Here is a 20,388-nt window from a genome sequence, read left to right as displayed (position 1 = left end):
TCGTGTTGAAACAAAGACAAGTGGACCACTTTCCTTAGTTCAGCCTGCCTCCTCATGACAGGACTATATATAATATGTGGATGTATACATACATATATACATACACGTGTGTGTATATGTACAGTGTCTGTGAACATTTGTGAAGAGCCTGGTTCTATTCCAAAGCCTGGCCTCTGGTTTACTTGTGGCAGGTTTGGGCCTCGTTCTATTCCAAAGCCTGGCCTCTGGTTTCCTTGTGGCAGGTTTGGGCCTGGTTCCATTCCAAAGCCTGGCCTCTGGTTTACTTGTGGCAGGTTTGGGCCTGGTTCCATTCCAAAGCCTGGCCTCTGGTTTCCTTGTGGCAGGTTTGGTTCTGGTGTGGCAGCTGTCAGCTGAACCCCACACGATAAGGAGTCAGAGAGACAGCTCTCCCCAGCTCCTCCCTGCTGACAACTGGAGCCTGTGGAAAACAAGACTTCTCTGTCACCCCATCACCACCCCAACACCACCCAACCCTCGCTAAGACCCCACTCAGCTGGAACCCTTGCACAGGCCAGAAAATGTTTCGATTGACATTATATCTCATCTACGTTATACAGAAATCACTGCACAAATAAGCTGAATGTAAGCCTGAAATCTGAAGCAACATGAAGCACCCTGGTTGCAAAGCAAAACAGAACAATGGCAGACAAATACTGCAGCTTCTGGAGAACTTTCTTGTGATTAGGAAGCAAGAGGAAAAATGTCTACTTCCACCCCTCCCCCCACTGAACGAGAGATAGAGAGATGCAGCCAGCTGATTGAATGGTAAACTGGATCCCCAGGGACAAGCTATAGCCATTCCTACCCTGTTAGCCCCCCACGCTCCAGTCCCAAACAGCTGGTCCCAGCATTCTTGCCTGTTCCCCGTGGCCTGGCTGGAATCTGCTGCTGAGGGAAGCAGGACACGGTCTGGGGCTGGCTTCTGGTGGCTTAGGGTCTGGGGTCCAGGGTCTGGGTCTTGAGGGTCTGGGTCTTGAGGGTCTGGGGTCCAGGGTCTGGGGTCCAGGGTCTGGGTCTTGAGGGTCTGGGTCTTGAGGGTCTGGGGTCCAGGGTCTGGGGTCCAGGGTCTGGGTCTTGAGGGTCTGGGTCTTGAGGGTCTGGGGTCCAGGGTCTGGGGTCCAGGGTCTGGGTCTTGAGGGTCCGGGGTCTGGGTCTTGAGGGTCTGGGTCTTGAGGGTCTGGGTCTTGAGGGTCTGGGTCTTGAGGGTCCGGGGTCCAGGGTCTGGGGTCCAGGGTCTGGGGTCCAGGGTCTGGGGTCCAGGGTCTGGGTCTTGAGGGTCTGGGTCTTGAGGGTCTGGGTCTTGAGGGTCCGGGGTCGGGGTCTTGGTCTTGAGGGTCCGGGGTCTGGGTCTTGAGGGTCTGGGTCTTGAGGGTCTGGGTCTTGAGGGTTCGGGGTCGGGGTCTTGGTCAGGGTCTTCCTTAGCCCCCCTCAGCTGGCTGGGCCTCCTGAGAGTTGAGGGATATCAGGTCCACCCCTAGTGGTCACCCAGTGGTGGTGCACTTCCTGTATCTGGTGCCTGCTCTGCGTCAGGACCCCTGATCGGACATGACATCATCAACCGTGAGACATGACATCATCAGCCGTGAGTACAAGGCATGAGAGCAGGCAGGCATGTTTGTGTGTGTGTGGCAGGAAAACCTTGTGAGGTGCATCTCAGCTACTTGACAGGGAAACAGCCTTTGTAGTCCTCCTCCACTGCTCTCAGACAGGGAAACATGTCCTCACCTCCTAACAGGAGGGAGGGGTGAAAGAGTGCTTCCTTTATGGTTGTGCACAGTCCAGAACCTGCACCACGGGATGCAAGCTTCAGGCTAGCGCACACACACACACACACACACCCAGTGTGGCATACTGGTACGACAGTTGGTGATTGTTGGTTACCATGGTGGCATGATGTCCACCATCTATTTTGGCGGTGACCAAAGTGATCTCGGTGTGAGTGTGTCTGAAGTCCTGAAAGCATCTGGTGTTTGAGCAAGCAACCACAGGAGCCAACAGCATCTCAGCAGCACATTATCAAGCCCACATATCAATCCCGTCTTCGTAGGGAGACTGTGATATCAAACCCTTTCTGCTCCTACTTGAGGATTAATGCCAGCGTTAACGGGGACAGCTGAGAGTGAGCGCTGGCCGGGGGTCTGTGACAGCGCAACAAACAAGACATGCAGCCCTGCTCCCTCTAATCCAGCTCTGTGTCCTGCTGACAGATGCCATAACGTTCAACTGCAGGCCCTGGCCTGGCCCTGGCGCCAGCCCCTTTTATTGCTCTCCGGGTGCGCTGGTAATCTCCTCAGGGTGAGGGGAGTGTGGAAGGGGCAGCGTGGATGCCTGGCCACCCTGGAGCTGCCAGACTTGTCTCTGGAGGGGCTACTGCTATGCTAGCTGGGGCCTAGCGTGAGGGAGGGAGGGAGGTTCAGCAAAGGGCCCAGGTTGGATTAGAAATGCACTCTTTGTAAAGATGGAACATGTGTAGTCCAGACCCAGGCTGCAGTGAGTGTCCCCTGTGCCTCCCCTCTCCTCCCCTCCCCTCCCCTCTCCTCTCCTCTCCTCTCCTCCTCCCCTCTCCTCTCCTCTCCTCTCCTCTCCTCCCCTCTCCTCCTCTCCTCTCCTCTCCTCTCCTCTCCTCCCCTCAATCACGCTATGTCTCCCCTCCACACCGCCCCTACACCCCCTCCCCTCCACGCCTTCCCTGATATACGGTAGCATACAAGAGGGATTATGGGTAATGCAATAACGTGGGTTGTCAGTGTTGTGGCTCAATGGTGCTTTCTCTGTGTGGAAACCTTCTGGGTTCTGTGTGAACTGATCTGGGGGTTCTGGGTGAAGAGGTGTGTGTGTGGTGGGGGTGCCTTATTAAAGGCGGGTGTAAACGATGGAGCAATGTTTAACTGAAACTGAGATGCTTGTTTTGCTGTGGAGAGGGAAGCTTGGTGATCCGAACCGGCCTGGTGTAGGGAGGGAGGGAGGGAGATCAGTTCCCATTCTGGAGAGAGAGAGAGAGATCAGCTCCCATTCTGGAGAGAGAGGGAGATCAGTTCCCATTCTGGAGAGAGAGAGAGATCAGCTCCCATTCTGGAGAGAGAGAGAGATCAGCTCCCATTCTGGAGAGAGAGAGAGATCAGTTCCCATTCTGGAGAGAGAGAGATCAGCTCCCATTCTGGAGAGAGAGATCAGCTCCCATTCTGGAGAGAGAGAGAGATCAGCTCCCATTCTGGAGAGAGAGAGAGATCAGCTCCCATTCTGGAGAGAGAGAGAGATCAGCTCCGATGCTGGAGAGACACGAGGCTTGTTCAATGTTAAGTTGCCAGTGAAGGACATGACTCGTTGCGTCTGGAGCACTGAGACCTGGAGGATATACGACCTGCCGTTCAAGTCTTAAAACCCAAACATCACTTAACGAGGTCGGAGGTGAAGGACAGAGAAACAGCGGTCTGTTCAGGGAGAAGCACAGGATGGACAGACTGAAGCCAAAAATTTAACCAGGGAGGAAATATGGCTGGATCCCATATGTTTGCAGCAGCTCTGCTGCACTGGAGACATTTTCTAAATGATGCAGCTCCTGTTTTTCTGAAGCCAGATAACCTTTTTTTGGAATGTGTTCGCTGTGGTTTTTATTTTTGTCGCTCGTCCTCTAGTGGCTGCTGTGAGCTCCCTCTCGGTTTGCACCGGAGGGGGAAACACAAGCCGCTGTTTTCCTGCCTCCTCAGGGAGAACACTGCAGAGGGGAGCGGTGCAAAGCCAGTTTCTGCGTCACGGGCAAAGACACAGAGCATCTGGATGACCGCAGAGGCGAAACATCATGAGAACCAAAAATAACATTTCTGAATGGAGATGGTTCTTCTGGAAGGGAGATGGTTCTTCTGGAAGGGAGATGGTTCATCTAGAAGGGAGATGGTTCTTCTGGAAGGGAGATGGTTCTTCTGGAAGGGAGATGGTTCATCTAGAAGGGAGATGGTTCATCTAGAAGGGAGATGGTTCATCTAGAAGGGAGATGGTTCATCTAGAAGGGAGATGGTTCATCTAGAAGGGAGATGGTTCATCTAGAAGGGAGATGGTTCATCTAGAAGGGAGATGGTTCTTCTGGAAGGGAGATGGTTCATCTAGAAGGGAGATGGTTCATCTAGAAGGGAGATGGTTCATCTAGAAGGGAGATGGTTCATCTAGACAGGGTTGGATTTAAAAGCAATGATTTCCTTTTTGTCAGATTTGGTGTCTCCCAAACCAAGTTTTAAAAGATTCATCCAAATATTTTGGTGTAGAAACTGGCTTCTTGTTCCTTTCTGGAATCTTGTGGTTTACATAGTGAATGTATGCAGTCTTGTGTGAGGACTTCCATGACTGGGTGTGAGGTTTTAGCTTGCAGTAGTGGATTACATGGAAGCCCTCAGCAGATGCTAGGAAAGGCCTTCACTTGTAGAGTAGTTCCTGTCTGATGTTCAGGAGCATCGGGGGCAAGTGGTTATCAAGTCTTGTTCAGTGGAAACAGGAAGACTCAGACATAATAACAAAATATACCAAAGAAAACCAACACCAAAAAATACTGACTTTCTGTTTGCGTAGCCCCCAGAATACTGGGAACTGAATTTTGATGAATACCTACAAAATTCAGATCACCTCCATGTTTTTGATTCCTGGTCAGCTAGAGTTTCAACATGCCTTGCATAAATCCTGCCTAGTCTTGCTGACGGGACCTTCTCAACAGTTGTATATTGTTCCAGGTCAAATGGTTCAGGCCAGAGGATCTTTAACGAGTCAGCCATTACAAACAGCCATTAAACTCTGATAAACACACGTTATAAACACAGTGAACAATACACGGCACCCACAGACCGATTGGTTGACTCTGATGAGGTGAAAATGAAAGGAGAAGGGTGAGACTGGATCATGTGTGCCTGATTTAGCTGTTAAAACAAAAGAAAATAGTGCTGCCTTGCTTGCCACTGCCTGGATCTTTTCCTTGTCCCGCTTTTCTCAATAACTCAGCATTCTTCCTGAGCCAGTCTGGGTGGAGGAGAAACCACATCCTCCTGGCTCCGGCTGCTCCAGTCCACACCTGGGAAAGCGCCCTCTCCCTCCCCTCTCCCTCCCCTCTCCCTCCCCGGCCCTCCAGCGACCTGACAAACGGCCAGCAACACTCACACACAACAGCATTTTATCTACCCTCTGGCCATTATTCACAAATATACATTTAAAAAAGTGTTTTAAATGCGGACAAATATAAATCGTAAAAAAATAAAGAAAAAACATTCCCTCTCCCTTCAGCATAATCACTCATTCTCAGAAGTATGAAACACACACACATTCACACGCAGGACGTTACCTCCAGCAGGCAGCCCTGCTTTGCATGCCTGCCGAGGCTGAGGCCGAGGCCGAAGCATGGTTTGTGGAAGCCACATCTTAGCCAACCCCTTCATTTGGGTTCATCCCATCCAGAGAGCGCCGTCGACCGAGTCAGACCAAACATAAACACCACTCACAACTAACTTCTCCAACAAACCACTAATCCGCTCTGACAAAGTCTTGCATAACATCAAGTTGACCGTGTGGCTTTTGAGTAACATTTGATGACGGGAAGTAGAGAGGGGGGGGGGGAGACCCCGCGGGGAGAGGGGGGGGGGGAGACCCCGCGGGGAGAGGGGGAGGGGGGGGGGGGGGGAGACCCCGCGGGGAGAGGGGGGGGGGGGGAGACCCCGCGGGGAGAGGGGGGGGGTGGAAGGCCCCGCAGGCTTGAACCCAGCAGATACACGTTCCAGCTTTGCCCAGCTCACGGCTCCAGGATCAGAGAATGCAGCCTGGTCGACAGCGAGAATGCAGCCAGGTCGACAGTGAGAACGCAGCCAGGTCGACAGTGAGAACGCAGCCAGGTCGACAGTGAGAACGCAGGCAGGTCGACAGTGAGAACGCAGGCAGGTCGACAGTGAGAACGCAGCCAGGTCGACAGTGAGAACGCAGCCAGGTCGACAGTGAGAACGCAGGCAGGTCGACAGTGAGAACGCAGGCAGGTCGACAGTGAGAACGCAGCCAGGTCGACAGTGAGAACGCAGCCAGGTCGACAGTGAGAACGCAGCCAGGTCGACAGTGAGAACGCAGCCAGGTCGACAGTGAAACCGACAGATCTGTATTCCGGGTGGAAGGTGTGTTGGTGTAACAGAGCTTTCGGTGGCCGACAGAGACCCTAATCAGAAGCAGCTTCCTGCAGATCCATAAAGACCCTTTGAGTGGCGGGCAGCCTGGGTAATATAGCACAGATGGGGGGAGGAGGGGAGGGAAGGGAGGAAGAGAGATGGAGGAGGTGAGAGGGAGGGAGGAGGGGAGAGAGAGAGAGAGAGAGAGAGAGGGAGGGAGGGAGAGTGATGAGGAGAGAGAGAGAGGAGTGTTGAAAGACGAGCTCCTAAGACCAGCAGCCTTGGCAGCCCAGCGACATCAAGCACACAGACATTGGCACGTGCCTCCGCTTTGGGATTCTTGGGGTTCCAGACAATGGTGTTGGCTCCCCATATCTGAGTAGGGTTGTTTTCTGCGTGCACAGCCCTCGTGCGGCCCAGGTATCAGAGAGGCCTCTATGGTGTGCAGACGTAGCGTGGTTGTCTATTTTTGGGGGCCTCTGAAACTGGGTCTAGCAGTTAAATAGCTGCCCTGGATTTTTCCAGTCAAAGTCAACCCTGACAGGTCTGAAATACGTAGAGATGTACCCCCTAGTTCATACCGTGTCCCCTGGTTCATACAGTGTCCCCCTGGTTCATACTGTGTCCCCCTGGTACATACTGTGTCCCCTGGTTCATACTGTGTCCTTTGGTTCATACCGTGTCCCCTGGTACATACTGTGTCCCCTGGTTCATACCGTGTCCCCTGGTACATACTGTGTCCCCTGGTACATACCGTTTCCCCCTGGTTCATACTGTATCCCCTGGTACATACCGCTCTACGCCAAAACTGCTTCTAAACTTTCTTGTCTTGTCACAGAGCCCAGAGGCAGGCCTGCTGACCAGAGGGCCACCTGGTCCTGGGGAGCGGTCCTGTTGACCAGAGGGCCACCTGGTCCTGGGCAGCGGTCCTGCTGACCAGAGGGCCACCTGGTCCTGGGCAGCGGTCCTGTTGACCAGAGGGCCACCTGGTCCTGGGCAGCGGTCCTGCTGACCAGAGGGCCACCTGGTCCTGGGCAGCGGTCCTGCTGACCAGAGGGCCACCTGGTCCTGGGCAGCGGTCCTGTTGACCAGAGGGCCACCTGGTCCTGGGCAGCAGTCCTGCTGACCAGAGGGCCACCAGGGTGCTCCTGGAGGAGAAGGAAACACAAACCCTCTCCATCAGCATGTCTGGTGCAGGGTACAAGGGGGTTTGGGTGCCCCCCCCCCCCTCCCACTGCCTTCACACTGGAACATAACGCCCTCCTCTTACCACCCAGGAGAAACAATATTAAACCTAAAGTTTAAGTACAAACGTACATGTTTTGTTCCCTTCCAATTGTGTAGATACATATAATGAAAAATGTATTAAGATCTCATGTGAAACATGGGCATGTGATTGAGGTCTGATATTTTTCCGCTTGGGCCGTCATCCATTTTCTTTTCATTAAACGGTGATAATAGAAACAAGTCTGGCTTGAAGCCTGGAGCCATGTGGAGCTCTGCTTTAGATAAATATGCAGCCACTGTTGCTCTGGAAAATAATCTGTGCTTTTCCTTGCTAGGCTGGATTAACAGTGGGCTCCACAAACACAGGGTCCTTACCAGGGGGCTAATTTGGACCCTAACACCCGCACGCCACTCTCCTTCTCCTGGTTTCATTTCTTCCATCCTTTCATCCGAGCTGGACGACTTTTGATGCTAGTTTCCGGTCAATTTTCTTTTGACGTCATCAACAAAAAAAAACGCCTGTTTGCATTTGGCCTTTTACGAAAAACGGAACTCGAAAACGAAGCAGATGATTCTGTCAGGCTTGAATTCAAGAAACGCTGAGAAGCACATTCTTAAATCTGTTCGTCTCTGAGTGTATTTACCGTAGCGATTTTCTACTTTCCACAACATGACCAGAAAACAAGCAAACCTGGATCTAATTAAGAGGCAATAAACGACACTGTGTCGAACAAATGACTGAGTGGGAGATTCTGGCAGTTTGACATTTTTGACATTTTCTCTTTTCACACAGAAAAGAGATGGAAGTGATTTTGTTTACCCACATCAGGAGGACAGAAGTGTGTGCCTCAGGATCACTAATTATCCTTCTGTAGAATCAACATTACAAGGTAGCTGACATCATAGTAGTCATTTCTCACTGAACACTACACAAATAACTCAAAAACTTTTCTCACTGGCACCCTGAAATTACACAGCATTAAAAATAGACCTAATGACTAAATCACTGCATCATGTCCAGTTGAATCGCCCGTCCATCTACCGTCGTAATGGTGGAAAATGCCACCACACACACACACACACCACACACCACACACACACCACACACACCACACACACACCACACACACACACCACACACCACACACCACACACACACCATACACCACACACACACACACCACACACCACACACACACCACACACCACACACACACCACACACACACACTTCAGGATGGCCGTCCTCTCTCTCTGAGACACCCTTTGTTTCCTCCAAGGGCTTCTTCCTTGATCGGACGCCAGCCAGGTGTCTGGCTGAGCGGGCAGTGAAGCTGGGTAGCGCTGCTCCTGACAGGGTGGCCCGCTGGGGGCCCGGCGTCCCACTGGGAGCCCCGCGCTCCAGGGAGCAGGGCTGTGAGTGCGGGGGGAAACGGCCCCAGGCTGGCGTGAGACGAGGTAATGGGCTGCACATGGCCTAGCGGGGCCTGGTCTTTACTACCACACCCGGTGTGTCTGGAGTCACTAATAACTAACGCTGACAAACATCCACCATCCACCCCCCCCCCACCATGGGAAGCTCTGTTTACGAGTTTCTGTTTTGAGTACGTAGCTACAACACACATTTACACAGACAATACAACACACTGTTACACCAGACAATATAACACACCGTTACACCAGACAAAATAACACATTGTTACACCAGACAATATAACAGTGTTACACCAACACAGTCTCTAGCGAGGGGGGGTCTCTCCATGCGGCTGCGGTGTTACTCACCAGTGGTCACAGGCACAGACTCCCCTGCACAGATCAAGCCAAATCTGTAACAAAAAACCCTCTTAGTTTTAGACCAGGCTTAACCTGCGTTGGGGAGTCTGTGTCTCTGTGTAACTGTGCATGTCCTACAGAGTTGTAGCTGTAGAACTTAATCGTCCTTCACAACATGTCCCTCGGCCTGCTGACTGCTCAGTAATGAAGGAAGCAGGAGACAGACCTGGCAGCATATGGCCTTCAGTGTCCCTCCCTGGTCGACCTCTCTCCCTCCCTGGTCGACCTCTCTCCCTCTCTCCCCCTCCCTCCCTCCCTGGTCGACCTCTCTCCCTCCTTCTCTCCCTCTCTCCCTATTGGACCTCCCTTCTGTCCCTCCCTGGTCGACCTCTCTCCCTCCCTGGTCGACCTCTCTCCCTCCTTCTCTCCCTCTCTCCCTATTGGACCTCCCTTCTGTCCCTCCCTGGTCGACCTCTCTCCCTCCCTGGTCGACCTCTCTCCGTCCCTGGTCGACCTCTCTCCCTCCCTGGTCGACCTCTCTCCCTATTGGACCTCCCTTCTCTCCCTCCCTGGTCGACCTCTCTCCCTCTCTCCCTCCCTGGTCGACCTCTCTCCCTCTCTCCCTCCCTGGTCGACCTCTCTCCCTATTGGACCTCCCTCTCTCCCTCCCTGGTTGACCTCTCTTCTCTCCCTCTCTCCCTCCTTCTCTCCCTCTCTCCCTATTGGACCTCCCTCTCTCCCTCCCTGGTCGACCTCTCTTCTCTCCCTCTCTCCCTCCCTCTCTCCCTCTCTCCCTATTGGACCTCCCTTCTCTCCCTCCCTGGTGGACCTCTCTCCCTCTCTCCCTCCTTCTCTCCCTCTCTCCCTCCTTCTCTCCCTCTCTCCCTGGTGGACCTCTCTTCTCTCCTTCTCTCCCTCTCTCCCTATTGGACCTCCCTCTCTCCCTCCCTGGTCGACCTCTCTTCTCTCCCTCTCTCCCTCCTTCTCTCCCTCTCTCCCTATTGGACCTCCCTTCTCTCCCTCCCTGGTGGACCTCTCTCCCTCTCTCCCTCCTTCTCTCCCTCTCTCCCTCCTTCTTTCCCTCTCTCCCTGGTGGACCTCTCTTCTCTCCCTCTCTCCCTCCTTCTCTCCCTCTCTCCCTATTGGACCTCCCTTCTCTCCCTCCCTGGTGGACCTCTCTTCTCTCCCTCTCTCCCTCCTTCTCTCCCTCTCTCCCTATTGGACCTCCCTTCTCTCCCTCCCTGGTGGACCTCTCTTCTCTCCCTCTCTCCCTCCTTCTCTCCCTCTCTCCCTATTGGACCTCCCTTCTCTCCCTCCCTATTGGACCTCCCTTCTCTCCCTCCCTGGTGGACCTCCCTTCTCTCCCTCCCTGGTGGACCTCTCTTCTCTCCCTCTCTCCCTCCTTCTCTCCCTCTCTCCCTATTGGACCTCCCTTCTCTCCCTCCCTGGTGGACCTCTCTTCTCTCCCTCTCTCCATGCGTTACAAAGCTTTCTCTGTGTGTTGTGGAGCAGGCAGGAGCCACGGGCCCTTTGTCAAGACGGCTGTCTCTCCGGTTTAGACGGTGGTCTTAAATTCTACATGCCTCTTAACCAAATTTGGTTTAATAGCACTGCCTCAAGACCGATGTTTGTCTCCGACCCTACTTTAAGAAATTGGACGTAATCCTCACAAACTGCCTCTCGGTGACAGCTGCAGCGGAACACAACAGCACCTTTCATGATGCACACAGTCGGAGCAGGACTGGGGCTGACCCTTGTTTTGACTCAAAACATGACGTCACTTTAGCTAACGTTGCCTATCCATGTTTTTGTCACTGAGGCTTTAAATCATCTCTACTACAGACACGCGCACAAACACAGAGACATCAAGACTCCTCATTTCACACAAGTGTTACTGTAAAAGTCATTTTCTAAACTTTTTAAAACCCGTGAGAAACAGTTGTGGGCAACAACAAAAAAATCCCAATTTGTTGATTCCTTTTGGTTCGTCCATTCCTGAATAAATTCTGTTTGTTTTATTTGGTCACCGGTGGACAAACAGAGAAATGGAGGGGAGGGTGTTTTCTGAGGACAACTGTGTTGGCTTGCTAGCTGCTGAACAAGTCTGAGCATCAGCAGAAATGATGCATCACATGTTCTGAAGTGAAGCCTGTTCCAGCCCAGACGCTGATGTGTGGTGAACAGGGGGGGGGAGTACGGGGGGGGGGCGAGTACAGGGGGGGGGGGCGATTACAGGGGGGCGGGGGGCGATTACAGGGGGGCGGGGGGCGCGAGTACGGGGGGGGGGGGGGGGGGGGGGCGAGTACAGGGGGGGGGGGCGGAGTACAGGGGGGGGGGGGAGTACAGGGGGGGGGGGGGGCGAGTACGGGGGGGGCGAGTACCTGACATGTTGAAATAGACTCATCGGCTCGAGAGCCGTGACATTCCCTGAACATCATCACACACTCGCACACCAAAGCTGATTCAATGTACTATTTTGGTAGTTGAGGATTCTGTCAATTTCATCAAGTGACTCAAATGAACAAAAGCTGTGTTTCCACTGAAGGAGCTAGGTACTAGGAACTCAGATCCAGGGTATAGACTGAGTTCCTGGGTGCAAAAAGCAGGAGCCAGTAAGATCATGCGATAATCACAGACCACAGTTCCTATAAGCAGCCATGCTCGTCTGTGTTTCACTGCAAGGCCATCATCAACAGGCTTGAAGAAGAGATCTGGCTCTCCTATTCTAGATCTGGCTCTCCTATTCTAGATCTGGCTCTCCTACTCTAGATCTGGCTCTCCTATTCTAGATCTGGCTCTCCTATTCTAGATCTGGCTCTCCTATTCTAGATCTGGCTCTCCTACTCTAGATCTGGCTCTCCTATTCTAGATCTGGCTCTCCTATTCTAGATCTGGCTCTCCTACTCTAGATCTGGCTCTCCTATTCTAGATCTGGCTCTCCTACTCTAGATCTGGCTCTCCTATTCTAGATCTGGCTCTCCTATTCTAGATCTGGCTCTCCTACTCTAGATCTGGCTCTCCTATTCTAGATCTGGCTCTCCTACTCTAGATCTGGCTCTCCTACTCTAGATCTGGCTCTCCTATTCTAGATCTGGCTCTCCTATTCTAGATCTGGCTCTCCTATTCTAGATCTGGCTCTCCTACTCTAGATCTGGCTCTCCTATCCTAGATCTGGCTCTCCTATTCTAGATCTGGCTCTCCTACTCTAGATCTGGCTCTCCTATTCTAGATCTGGCTCTCCTATTCTAGATCTGGCTCTCCTATTCTAGATCTGGCTCTCCTATCCTAGATCTGGCTCTCCTACTCTAGATCTGGCTCTCCTATCCTAGATCTGGCTCTCCTATTCTAGATCTGGCTCTCCTACTCTAGATCTGGCTCTCCTATCCTAGATCTGGCTCTCCTATTCTAGATCTGGCTCTCCTATCCTAGATCTGGCTCTCCTATTCTAGATCTGGCTCTCCTACTCTAGATCTGGCTCTCCTACTCTAGATCTGGCTCTCCTATCCTAGATCCTAGGGGGGAGGAGGGGGAGGGCATAGAAGGAATTAGCTTCATAAGAGGCACAACCCAAAAGGTTAGCTTTTGACCATGAGATAAAAAGAATCTGTGATTATGTGTGAGAGATTGTGGCTGATGTGTGTGTGTGTGTGTGTGTCTCATCGGTCAATCACTGTCACTCAATCAACCCTTCCCACAACCAAAGTCAAAACCAGACTTCAGATAACAAGTAAAAAGTAACTAACATCAATGGACCATGTGGGTACAGCATTCAAAGCCAAATAACATTGTCGGGCCGGTGGTCTTTGGTAAATGAGGCCCAGATTTGGGGTGGGGGTGGAATGGCCAGGGTACTTGTGCAAGTCTTTCTATCTGTATTTCTATTGGGCTTTGAAGTTCAAAACATGAATGATGCACTGGCAGCACCCTGTGTTCCTCTCTCTCTGTTCCTCACTCTCTCCTTGTGTGTGTGTGTCTCTCTCTCTCTCTCTCTCTCTCACCTCCCTTTCTCCCATTAAATGATCGTTGGTTCCCACTGTTCTGGAAGGGCTTCGTTGAGATGCTGTCAGTCAGTCTGAGTCAGACTCTCCCTCTCTCTCTCTCCGTCTCTCTGTCTCTCTCTCTTGACATTGTTATCACAGAGTGGTGAAGAGCAGCCTAGCAACCCAAAATCAAAATGGCAGCTTTATACAGGAGCCAAACATGTGACCTGGATGATGTGTCTGATAGCTATGATGAGGAGTGTCTGATGGCTGTGGTGAGGAGGTTCGAGGCTGGTAGCTGTGTGTCTGTCTTTTAGAGGAACATGCCTCCTGTTTGTTAGGTGTCTGTCAGAGTAGGAAGCTAGCTGGTCTGAAATAGTCAGTCACTGAAAAAACTAAATGTTGGTTCATATGAAATAAATTGAGATGGCCCACAAACCCCAAATATGTGAGTGATGCTACAACAGAACCATGAAACTTTAGAACCATCCTTGTGTGTGTGTGTGTGTGTGTGTGTGTCTCAGGGAGTGCAAGGACATGGAGGGTGCTAGCAGGTGGGACATGGCAGAGACAAGCAATGGCACATTACACTCAAGGGGGCCTGGGGGAGGGATGGAGGGGGGCAGTGGGGATGGGGGCTAGAGGGATGGATGGGGGCCAGGGAGGGGCAGGGTAGCTGCTGGGCATTTTGGCGCTACACCCTTTCTAAGGGGCAGCAGGCTTTTCAATGGGCTTTTTCAATAGGCTCATTTCCACATCAAAACCAGCGTAGGAAAGGGATATGGCCAGGGGGTGCAGAGTAATGAGACCTCCTCACTCCCTCTGTTCCTCTCTCTTTCTCTCTTCCTGCCTTTCTGCAGGAGAGAGGGGGAAGGAAAGTCCCTATTCTTTTAATGAAAGCCTTTAATCAAACACATGGCCAGACATCGGCCTCCTTTTTAAGAGGACACTATTACACAGATACTCTATCTTGTCCACTCTCCCACAATGGCTCTGGGATCCTCTATTGTGACCAGGCTCTCTGAAGGACCTGCTAGTCAATGGCCGGGTTATAGTCTGAAAGCTGGAATGTCGATGTGGAACGTTTCCCTGGTTTCACCGGATAAATGAAGATGGTTTTAGAGAGCCCCTCACTTCTGACTCGACTCACAGACTTTGTGAGGTAGTGAGGTTTGTGTGTTTTGTCATATTTAGCACAACAACTTACTTGTTATTTGACAGAGAAACAGTGATGCACTTAGTGTTAGAGGTATTTCTGTGACCATGTATCTAAACAGTCTGGGAGTTCAAAGTGCTAAATGCTGATTCTCAGCTTCAAAAAACGTCTGACTCCTATTTGTTCACTGACTTGTGCTACATATTCCACCTACTAAATAAAAAATGTACAAGTAAATAAGTAAAGCAAATAAAGTCTGAATGTCAACCAAAATAAAAACCCTTAAAATTCACATCTTAAAAATCTTCTGACTGCTGTCAGTTTGTTGTCCTACCATAGGAAGCTTTGTGCCAAACAAACATGTTTTTCAGTCTTCCAGAAATCCCAACACATCACAAGCACAGGCATAGGAGCCTTCGGTATCTTATCATGAAAGGCCTTGTCAGGATTGTAACTGCTGATGCAGAACAGACTGTTATTGTTATGAGAAGCCAGTGTTCATGTAACTACGTTGCCTGTGTGTAAACTTGAAAGTGGGCCTGCATTAATGGCACTTGATTGTGAGTAGCATGCGTGGTTAACGCACCACAGTGGCCCCCTGGCGCGGGGATCCAAAACAAACACGGCTTTTTATGGAGAAATGTAACTGTGGTTTTGGTCTCCGGGGGGAGAGCCCCTGCCAAGCCAAGGACAATGTCGGCGCAGGCAGGAACAGGGAACAGGGAAAGGCTACAATGGCCTCGCATTTAAACGACACGTTGGTTAGCCTGGCAGCGCACCAAATGTAAATAAATACCATCAGTGTTTAGAGGTGTAACGTAGGACGATGGATGTGAAATGTGCCTGTTCTACAGTAGCAACGCGGCCTGTCTGAGCTGTTTAAAGTCGGATACGGATATTTATGAGGTGATTTTCAAGACATGGAGTTTGATGAGGCTGTCTGCCGTCCCCAGAAAGACAGGGGGATTATTCTTTAGAGCTTCGTGACTCAACTCTGAAAGTCCTGCACTCTTTCTCTATCACCATGGAATGTCGTCGGCCAGTTATTATTACTGGACCTGACGATGTTTCAATGGAAAACAGAAAGTTCAGCATAACTTTATAAACACTGCCACAGTCCTGGTGTCTGGAAGCGCTGGTGATTTTCTGGCTTAAGCTACGCTGCAGGTTAGAACAATATTAACGCTTTTGTCAACCGACCAGAAATTTGGCACCAGGCGTCACTGCGGTGAACATACACACACACACACACAGATTCTTGTTTGTGTTTTTAAGTCGGGGTGTTTGGATTCCACAAATCTGACAGTACACTGAAAGTACACACGAGGACAGCCAACATTAAACTGAACAGTTGAACTGGGGAAACTAACCAGTAAGAAAAGTTTAAGATGAGTCCTTAAATTAGCGGGATCCCTGAGCATAAAAAACTAAATGAATGTTAACAATGTTATGGTCTCAACATGACAATTGTCTTTTTAAACCTGTCAAGAAAGGTTTTACATTTAATTAGGCAATATTTGATATAAGAAAATAGTTGACTTGAAAGAGTCTTATTCAGTGAAATGTTATATATTGAGGAAGACCGTGTTGTTTTGGGAAAGTCCGTCCTAAACTCAATCCAATGCCTGGTAAGAGTAATCAGGCCGTTGGGTGTCTTGTGCTGCTTAGGACAGACGACCAAATAAAAAACGAGGCACATGACAAAAATAACTCCTATTTTTCAGGAAACAGTGTAAAGTATTAGAAAATCCAACAAAGTTAGCCTCTTTTTCAGGCACAACGTGGCCACGGCTAACATGAAAACAAACAAACGTGACACGATGGTAATAATTGAAAATATAAATATGTTTTATTTGCCTTATTTTGTTTCTGCAGAAAAATATGTATTTCTTTTCAAAGGCACTTTTACATCTCAACAGTTCCAATATTCAAAACTAATCACTCTTTTAATACATGTACTTTTATACAACATACAAAACTCATAACCAGCAATTAAATATCCAACAATAAATAAACACACAAAGAAAGGAAAGTATACCAAATATTGATACATTCATGCAAGATAGCTTCTGCATTCATGTTGATTTAGTCGACCAGAAACAACCAGATTTGTGAAAAATTACCCAACACGTATTCCCTTTCTCCCTTTGTCATTTGCTGGCAATCCAAAGCGTTTGGGGATTGTAAGCCAAGCGAACCATAAAACACACCAAAAAAGGTATCTTTCAGGCAACATTAACATCTGAAACACGCCAACCTGAGCACTTTATACAGAACACAGCATTGTTTACCTTTGGCATATAGTCAATACGCCCTGGCAGACCACCAAGCGCCTCTTAGCTTCCTTCACACGCGTGTGGGGCTCTCTAGATACGCGTCTGTTTTGGACATGTGCAGCACCACGGCGGGAGTCTTGTAGTGGCAGTGAGAGCTGCCGCAGGTCACGCTGCCACAGGGCTTCCTGTTAGTCCGCACCGCCAGCTTCCTGTTGCACAGGCCCTGCCAGGTCTGCAAGGTCTTGGAGCTCCACACCCAGACGCCGCTGGTGATGCCCACCACCAGGGACATGAAGATCTTCAGCATGAACACGGCCACGGAGGGGATGGAGGCGTCCAGGGAGCAGTCCTCGTTCCTGCGGCCGGGGAACGTCACGCATTTGCTCTCCAGGGCGCGGAACCTCCAGTAGTCCATGTTGAGGCGCTCGTAGAAGTAGCAGACGATGACGCAGGTGGCGGGGACCGTGTAGAGGATGGAGTAGATGCCGATCTTCACCATGAGCTTCTCCAGCTTCTCTGTGTTGGTGCCGCCCGTCTTCATGATCTTGCGGATGTGGAAGAGCGCCACGAAGCCTGTGAGGATGAAGGAGGTGCCGATGACCAGGTAGCAGGACAGGGGGACGAGGACAAAGCCAGTCAGGGCGTTTACGTCCATGCTGCCCACGTAGCACAGCCCCGTCAGCTCGTCCCCAGCCACCTTCCTCATGGTGAGGATGATGATGGTCTTCAGCGCGGGGATGCCCCAGGCCGCCATGTGGAAGTAGCTACTGTGGGCCTCGATGGCCTCGTGGCCCCACTTCTTCCCGGCAGCCAGGAACCAGGTGAGGGTGAGGACCACCCACCAGATGGACGAGGCCATGCCGAAATAGTAGAGGATGAGGAAGACGATGGTGCAGCCTGTGGACTCCAAGCCCTCCTGGATGATGTACAGCTCGCCGTTCTCCCGGTCGCAGCCGATGTTCTCGGCGCCAGCCACAGAGCGGATGATGAAGGCCACCGAGTAGACGTTGTAGCACATGGAGAGGAAGATGATGGGCCTCTCGGGGTACTGGAAGCGCTGGGGGTCCAGGAGGAAGGTGAGGACGGTGAAGGCGGTGGAGACGAAGCACAGCGTGGACCACACCGCCATCCAGATGAAGGCAAAGTCCTTGTCCCGCCGCGACCAGAACACGTCCACGACTGAGGAACAGCGCGGCGCGCACGACTGGCTCTTCTCCACGTACTGGAACTTCTCTGGGTTGTCGCAGTTGCCCAGGCTGGGCCCGGAGCGCCCTCCACTGCCCCCCAAGGGCTGCCTGGGTCGGGGGGGAACCGGAAGCATCCCCTCTCCCTTCTTGGTCTCCAGCTTGGTGTGGTTCTCAGGAGCCTCCATGCAGAGGGAGTTGGGGTCGTTCCTGGTGGGCAGCTTGGAGCAGTCTAGGGAGTCGGGCCAGCCGAAGCTGAACTTCTCCATGATGGGGGAGCACTTGTGCCTGGCCTGCTCACACATGGGCCTGCAGGCGGGGATGGTGGTTGACACCTTGTCGGTGCACATGGGGACGTAGAGGGAGCAGAGGAAGAAGCGGAGGTGGACGTCGCAGCCGTACTCCACCAGAGGGGCAAACTCATTCAGTTTGATGCTAGCCTCCAACTGGGTCTCGTACTTCATGAAGTTGGGCATCCGGGTCATGTTGTAGCCAATGCCCTGACACATGGGTATGGTGATGGGTTCACATTTAGCAGGTCTGCCCCGCTCAATATCGTAGGCTCCTATCTCCAGACTGAAGCTGGCTATAATGTGTTGGCACCATAATAAGATCGCAATCCTCAGATTAAAGCGTCCCATGTTGATATAGGCTGCCATTTAAGAACGGGGAAAGAAAAACAAGTACGAGTACTTCATCCCATGAGCAAAAAAAAAAAAAAAAAAAAGCTCAAGTCTTTAGGAACAAAACGGTGAGTAAACGGCAAAACAGTTATAATGTGATGAGTCAATGCCCCAAATATGCCTGTCTAAATATCCCGAGTGCTGATGAGACAAAGTTCAAGATGGTGAGACGTTAACGACGAATAACGGAGTTCATCATCGGAGCAGCAGACAGACTTCTATGCCCTTCCCCTGGTCAGACTTGCACACCTCCGCAAAACGTGTTGTTTTTCTTTGGAACAAAATCCGAATACAGAGGTGAATTAAAAATGTGCGTATCCAACACGGGGCCGAAGTTTGATCCGATGTTAAGGTCTCACATGTTAACTACATGTATGACACAGGTAGACTCGTGCATTGCACGACACATTCGAAAACAATTAGCTAATGTATTCCACCGGTAGCACGCGTATTAAACCTGGAGTGCAGTCGACTCCCGTTCTCCAGTTGACCGTTATTTGTTGAATGCTAATAAACTCAGGGGAAGGGGAAGTATTTCATTTGCGAAATGCGAAAATTATTTTACAATCCCAAGACAATTTCCACCGGGTATATTCACACGGACCACGCGACGAGATTCAGTTTGATGAGAAATAGCGTACTGGTCCAGCTGTGTGTCGCTCCGTATGTAGCACGGGTGAGTGTGTTAACTTTCTCTTTACTCTCTGCCTATTCAGTAACGGGGCGGGATTTAGGTGACGAACCCAGTCTCGGGGTGCTTGCTCCGCCTAGTTCGGAAACCTTAACTTGTCTTACTGTCCTACTACACACACACGCTTGAAGAACTAATGTATATTTAATTATGTAAGATCTCACACCGTCTAAATTACATCAAAGCAGACTCATATTACCGTTTACAATAAAGTATTTCGTTCATAGTGAATATCAGGCTGTTGTCAACAAAGGGTATTTTGAATGCACCCTCTCATGAAATTTCAGCCAGACGTGACCTATGACAGCATGAAGGACATTAACATTCCGGTCTTGATGAAATATGCTCCAGCTGTCAAAAACTGCTTTGGAGAACATCAGAGAACGTTTTAATCAACGTAGATCCTCCCCAAGTCCTCCCGACTCTCATACACAACGCGTATGATGGCAATCTAAATTTAAATAGCGTTCGTGTGAGCTCAATTAAGTTTGTGTCTTTTAATGGGGGCTCTATTTTCTCCCAGTCAGATAACAGAGTAACTCAATTACTGTGTGGAGCTCTGAGATGTAATCCAGGGAATGGTGGAGGTCCTGATAGGCTGTTGTTCCCATCTAGTGGTCACTTCCTACACCGCATCATCCTCCACATACAGCAGGCCACTCTTACAAAGCTGAGGTCACTGCTTCTGGGAAGGTCAAGGATGGACAAGCCAGCTGGACAAACAAATACAACTTGGTACAGAACGTTAATATATGACTTAAGTTTACTACCTAAGTATAGGCAGTCAATTTCACAAAATGTCAATCTCCAGGATGAATGACGTCCATCCCTCCTCATTGACCAGGGTCAAGATATTAAGAAGAAAAATTGTTTATAATACATACTGAGATATACTGAGATTGCTTTAGTTTTCCTGGCACAGTGGAACACAGTCTCAAACATCAGAAGACTTCAGATAAAGAACTTGAGACCTGAGTCTACGAAGCTAGGATGCTCTGTTCCACGTCTGCCTGAGTCCAGTCTCCTCGTCTGTCCACTAGTCTACTCACTTCATATCGTCTGTCCACTAGTCTACTCACTTCATATCGTCTGTCCACTAGTCTACTCACTTCATATCGTCTGTCCACTAGTCTACTCACTTCATATCGTCTGTCCACTAGTCTACTCACTTCATATCGTCTGTCCACTAGTCTACTCACTTCATATTCCGTCAAATATTTACAGAGGCTGTAGGGCATCCCTGCTGACAGGACACACACACACACACACAGCT

The 20,388-nt window shown here is 50.6% G+C and overlaps 1 protein-coding gene across 1 annotated transcript; it reads right to left on the bottom strand.

Annotated features, from left to right (window-relative positions):
* Window positions 1-16,139: 16,139 nt before the first annotated feature.
* LOC146246414 (frizzled-9) lies at window positions 16,140-19,109 on the bottom strand. The gene has a single exon (XM_084684169.1). It carries the CDS (start codon window positions 18,398-18,400, stop codon window positions 16,628-16,630), a length of 1,773 nt encoding a protein of 590 aa, XP_084540295.1. The 5' UTR covers window positions 18,401-19,109; the 3' UTR covers window positions 16,140-16,627.
* Between the last annotated feature and the right edge of the window lie 1,279 nt (window positions 19,110-20,388).

Source organism: Hypomesus nipponensis, chromosome 20 (assembly GCF_054491055.1).
Source record: "Hypomesus nipponensis isolate SF chromosome 20, ASM5449105v1, whole genome shotgun sequence".
Lineage (NCBI taxonomy): Eukaryota > Metazoa > Chordata > Actinopteri > Osmeriformes > Osmeridae > Hypomesus > Hypomesus nipponensis.
The sequence above is the reverse complement of the archived record's forward strand: the minus strand, read 5'-3'. Positions and strand labels throughout refer to the sequence as shown.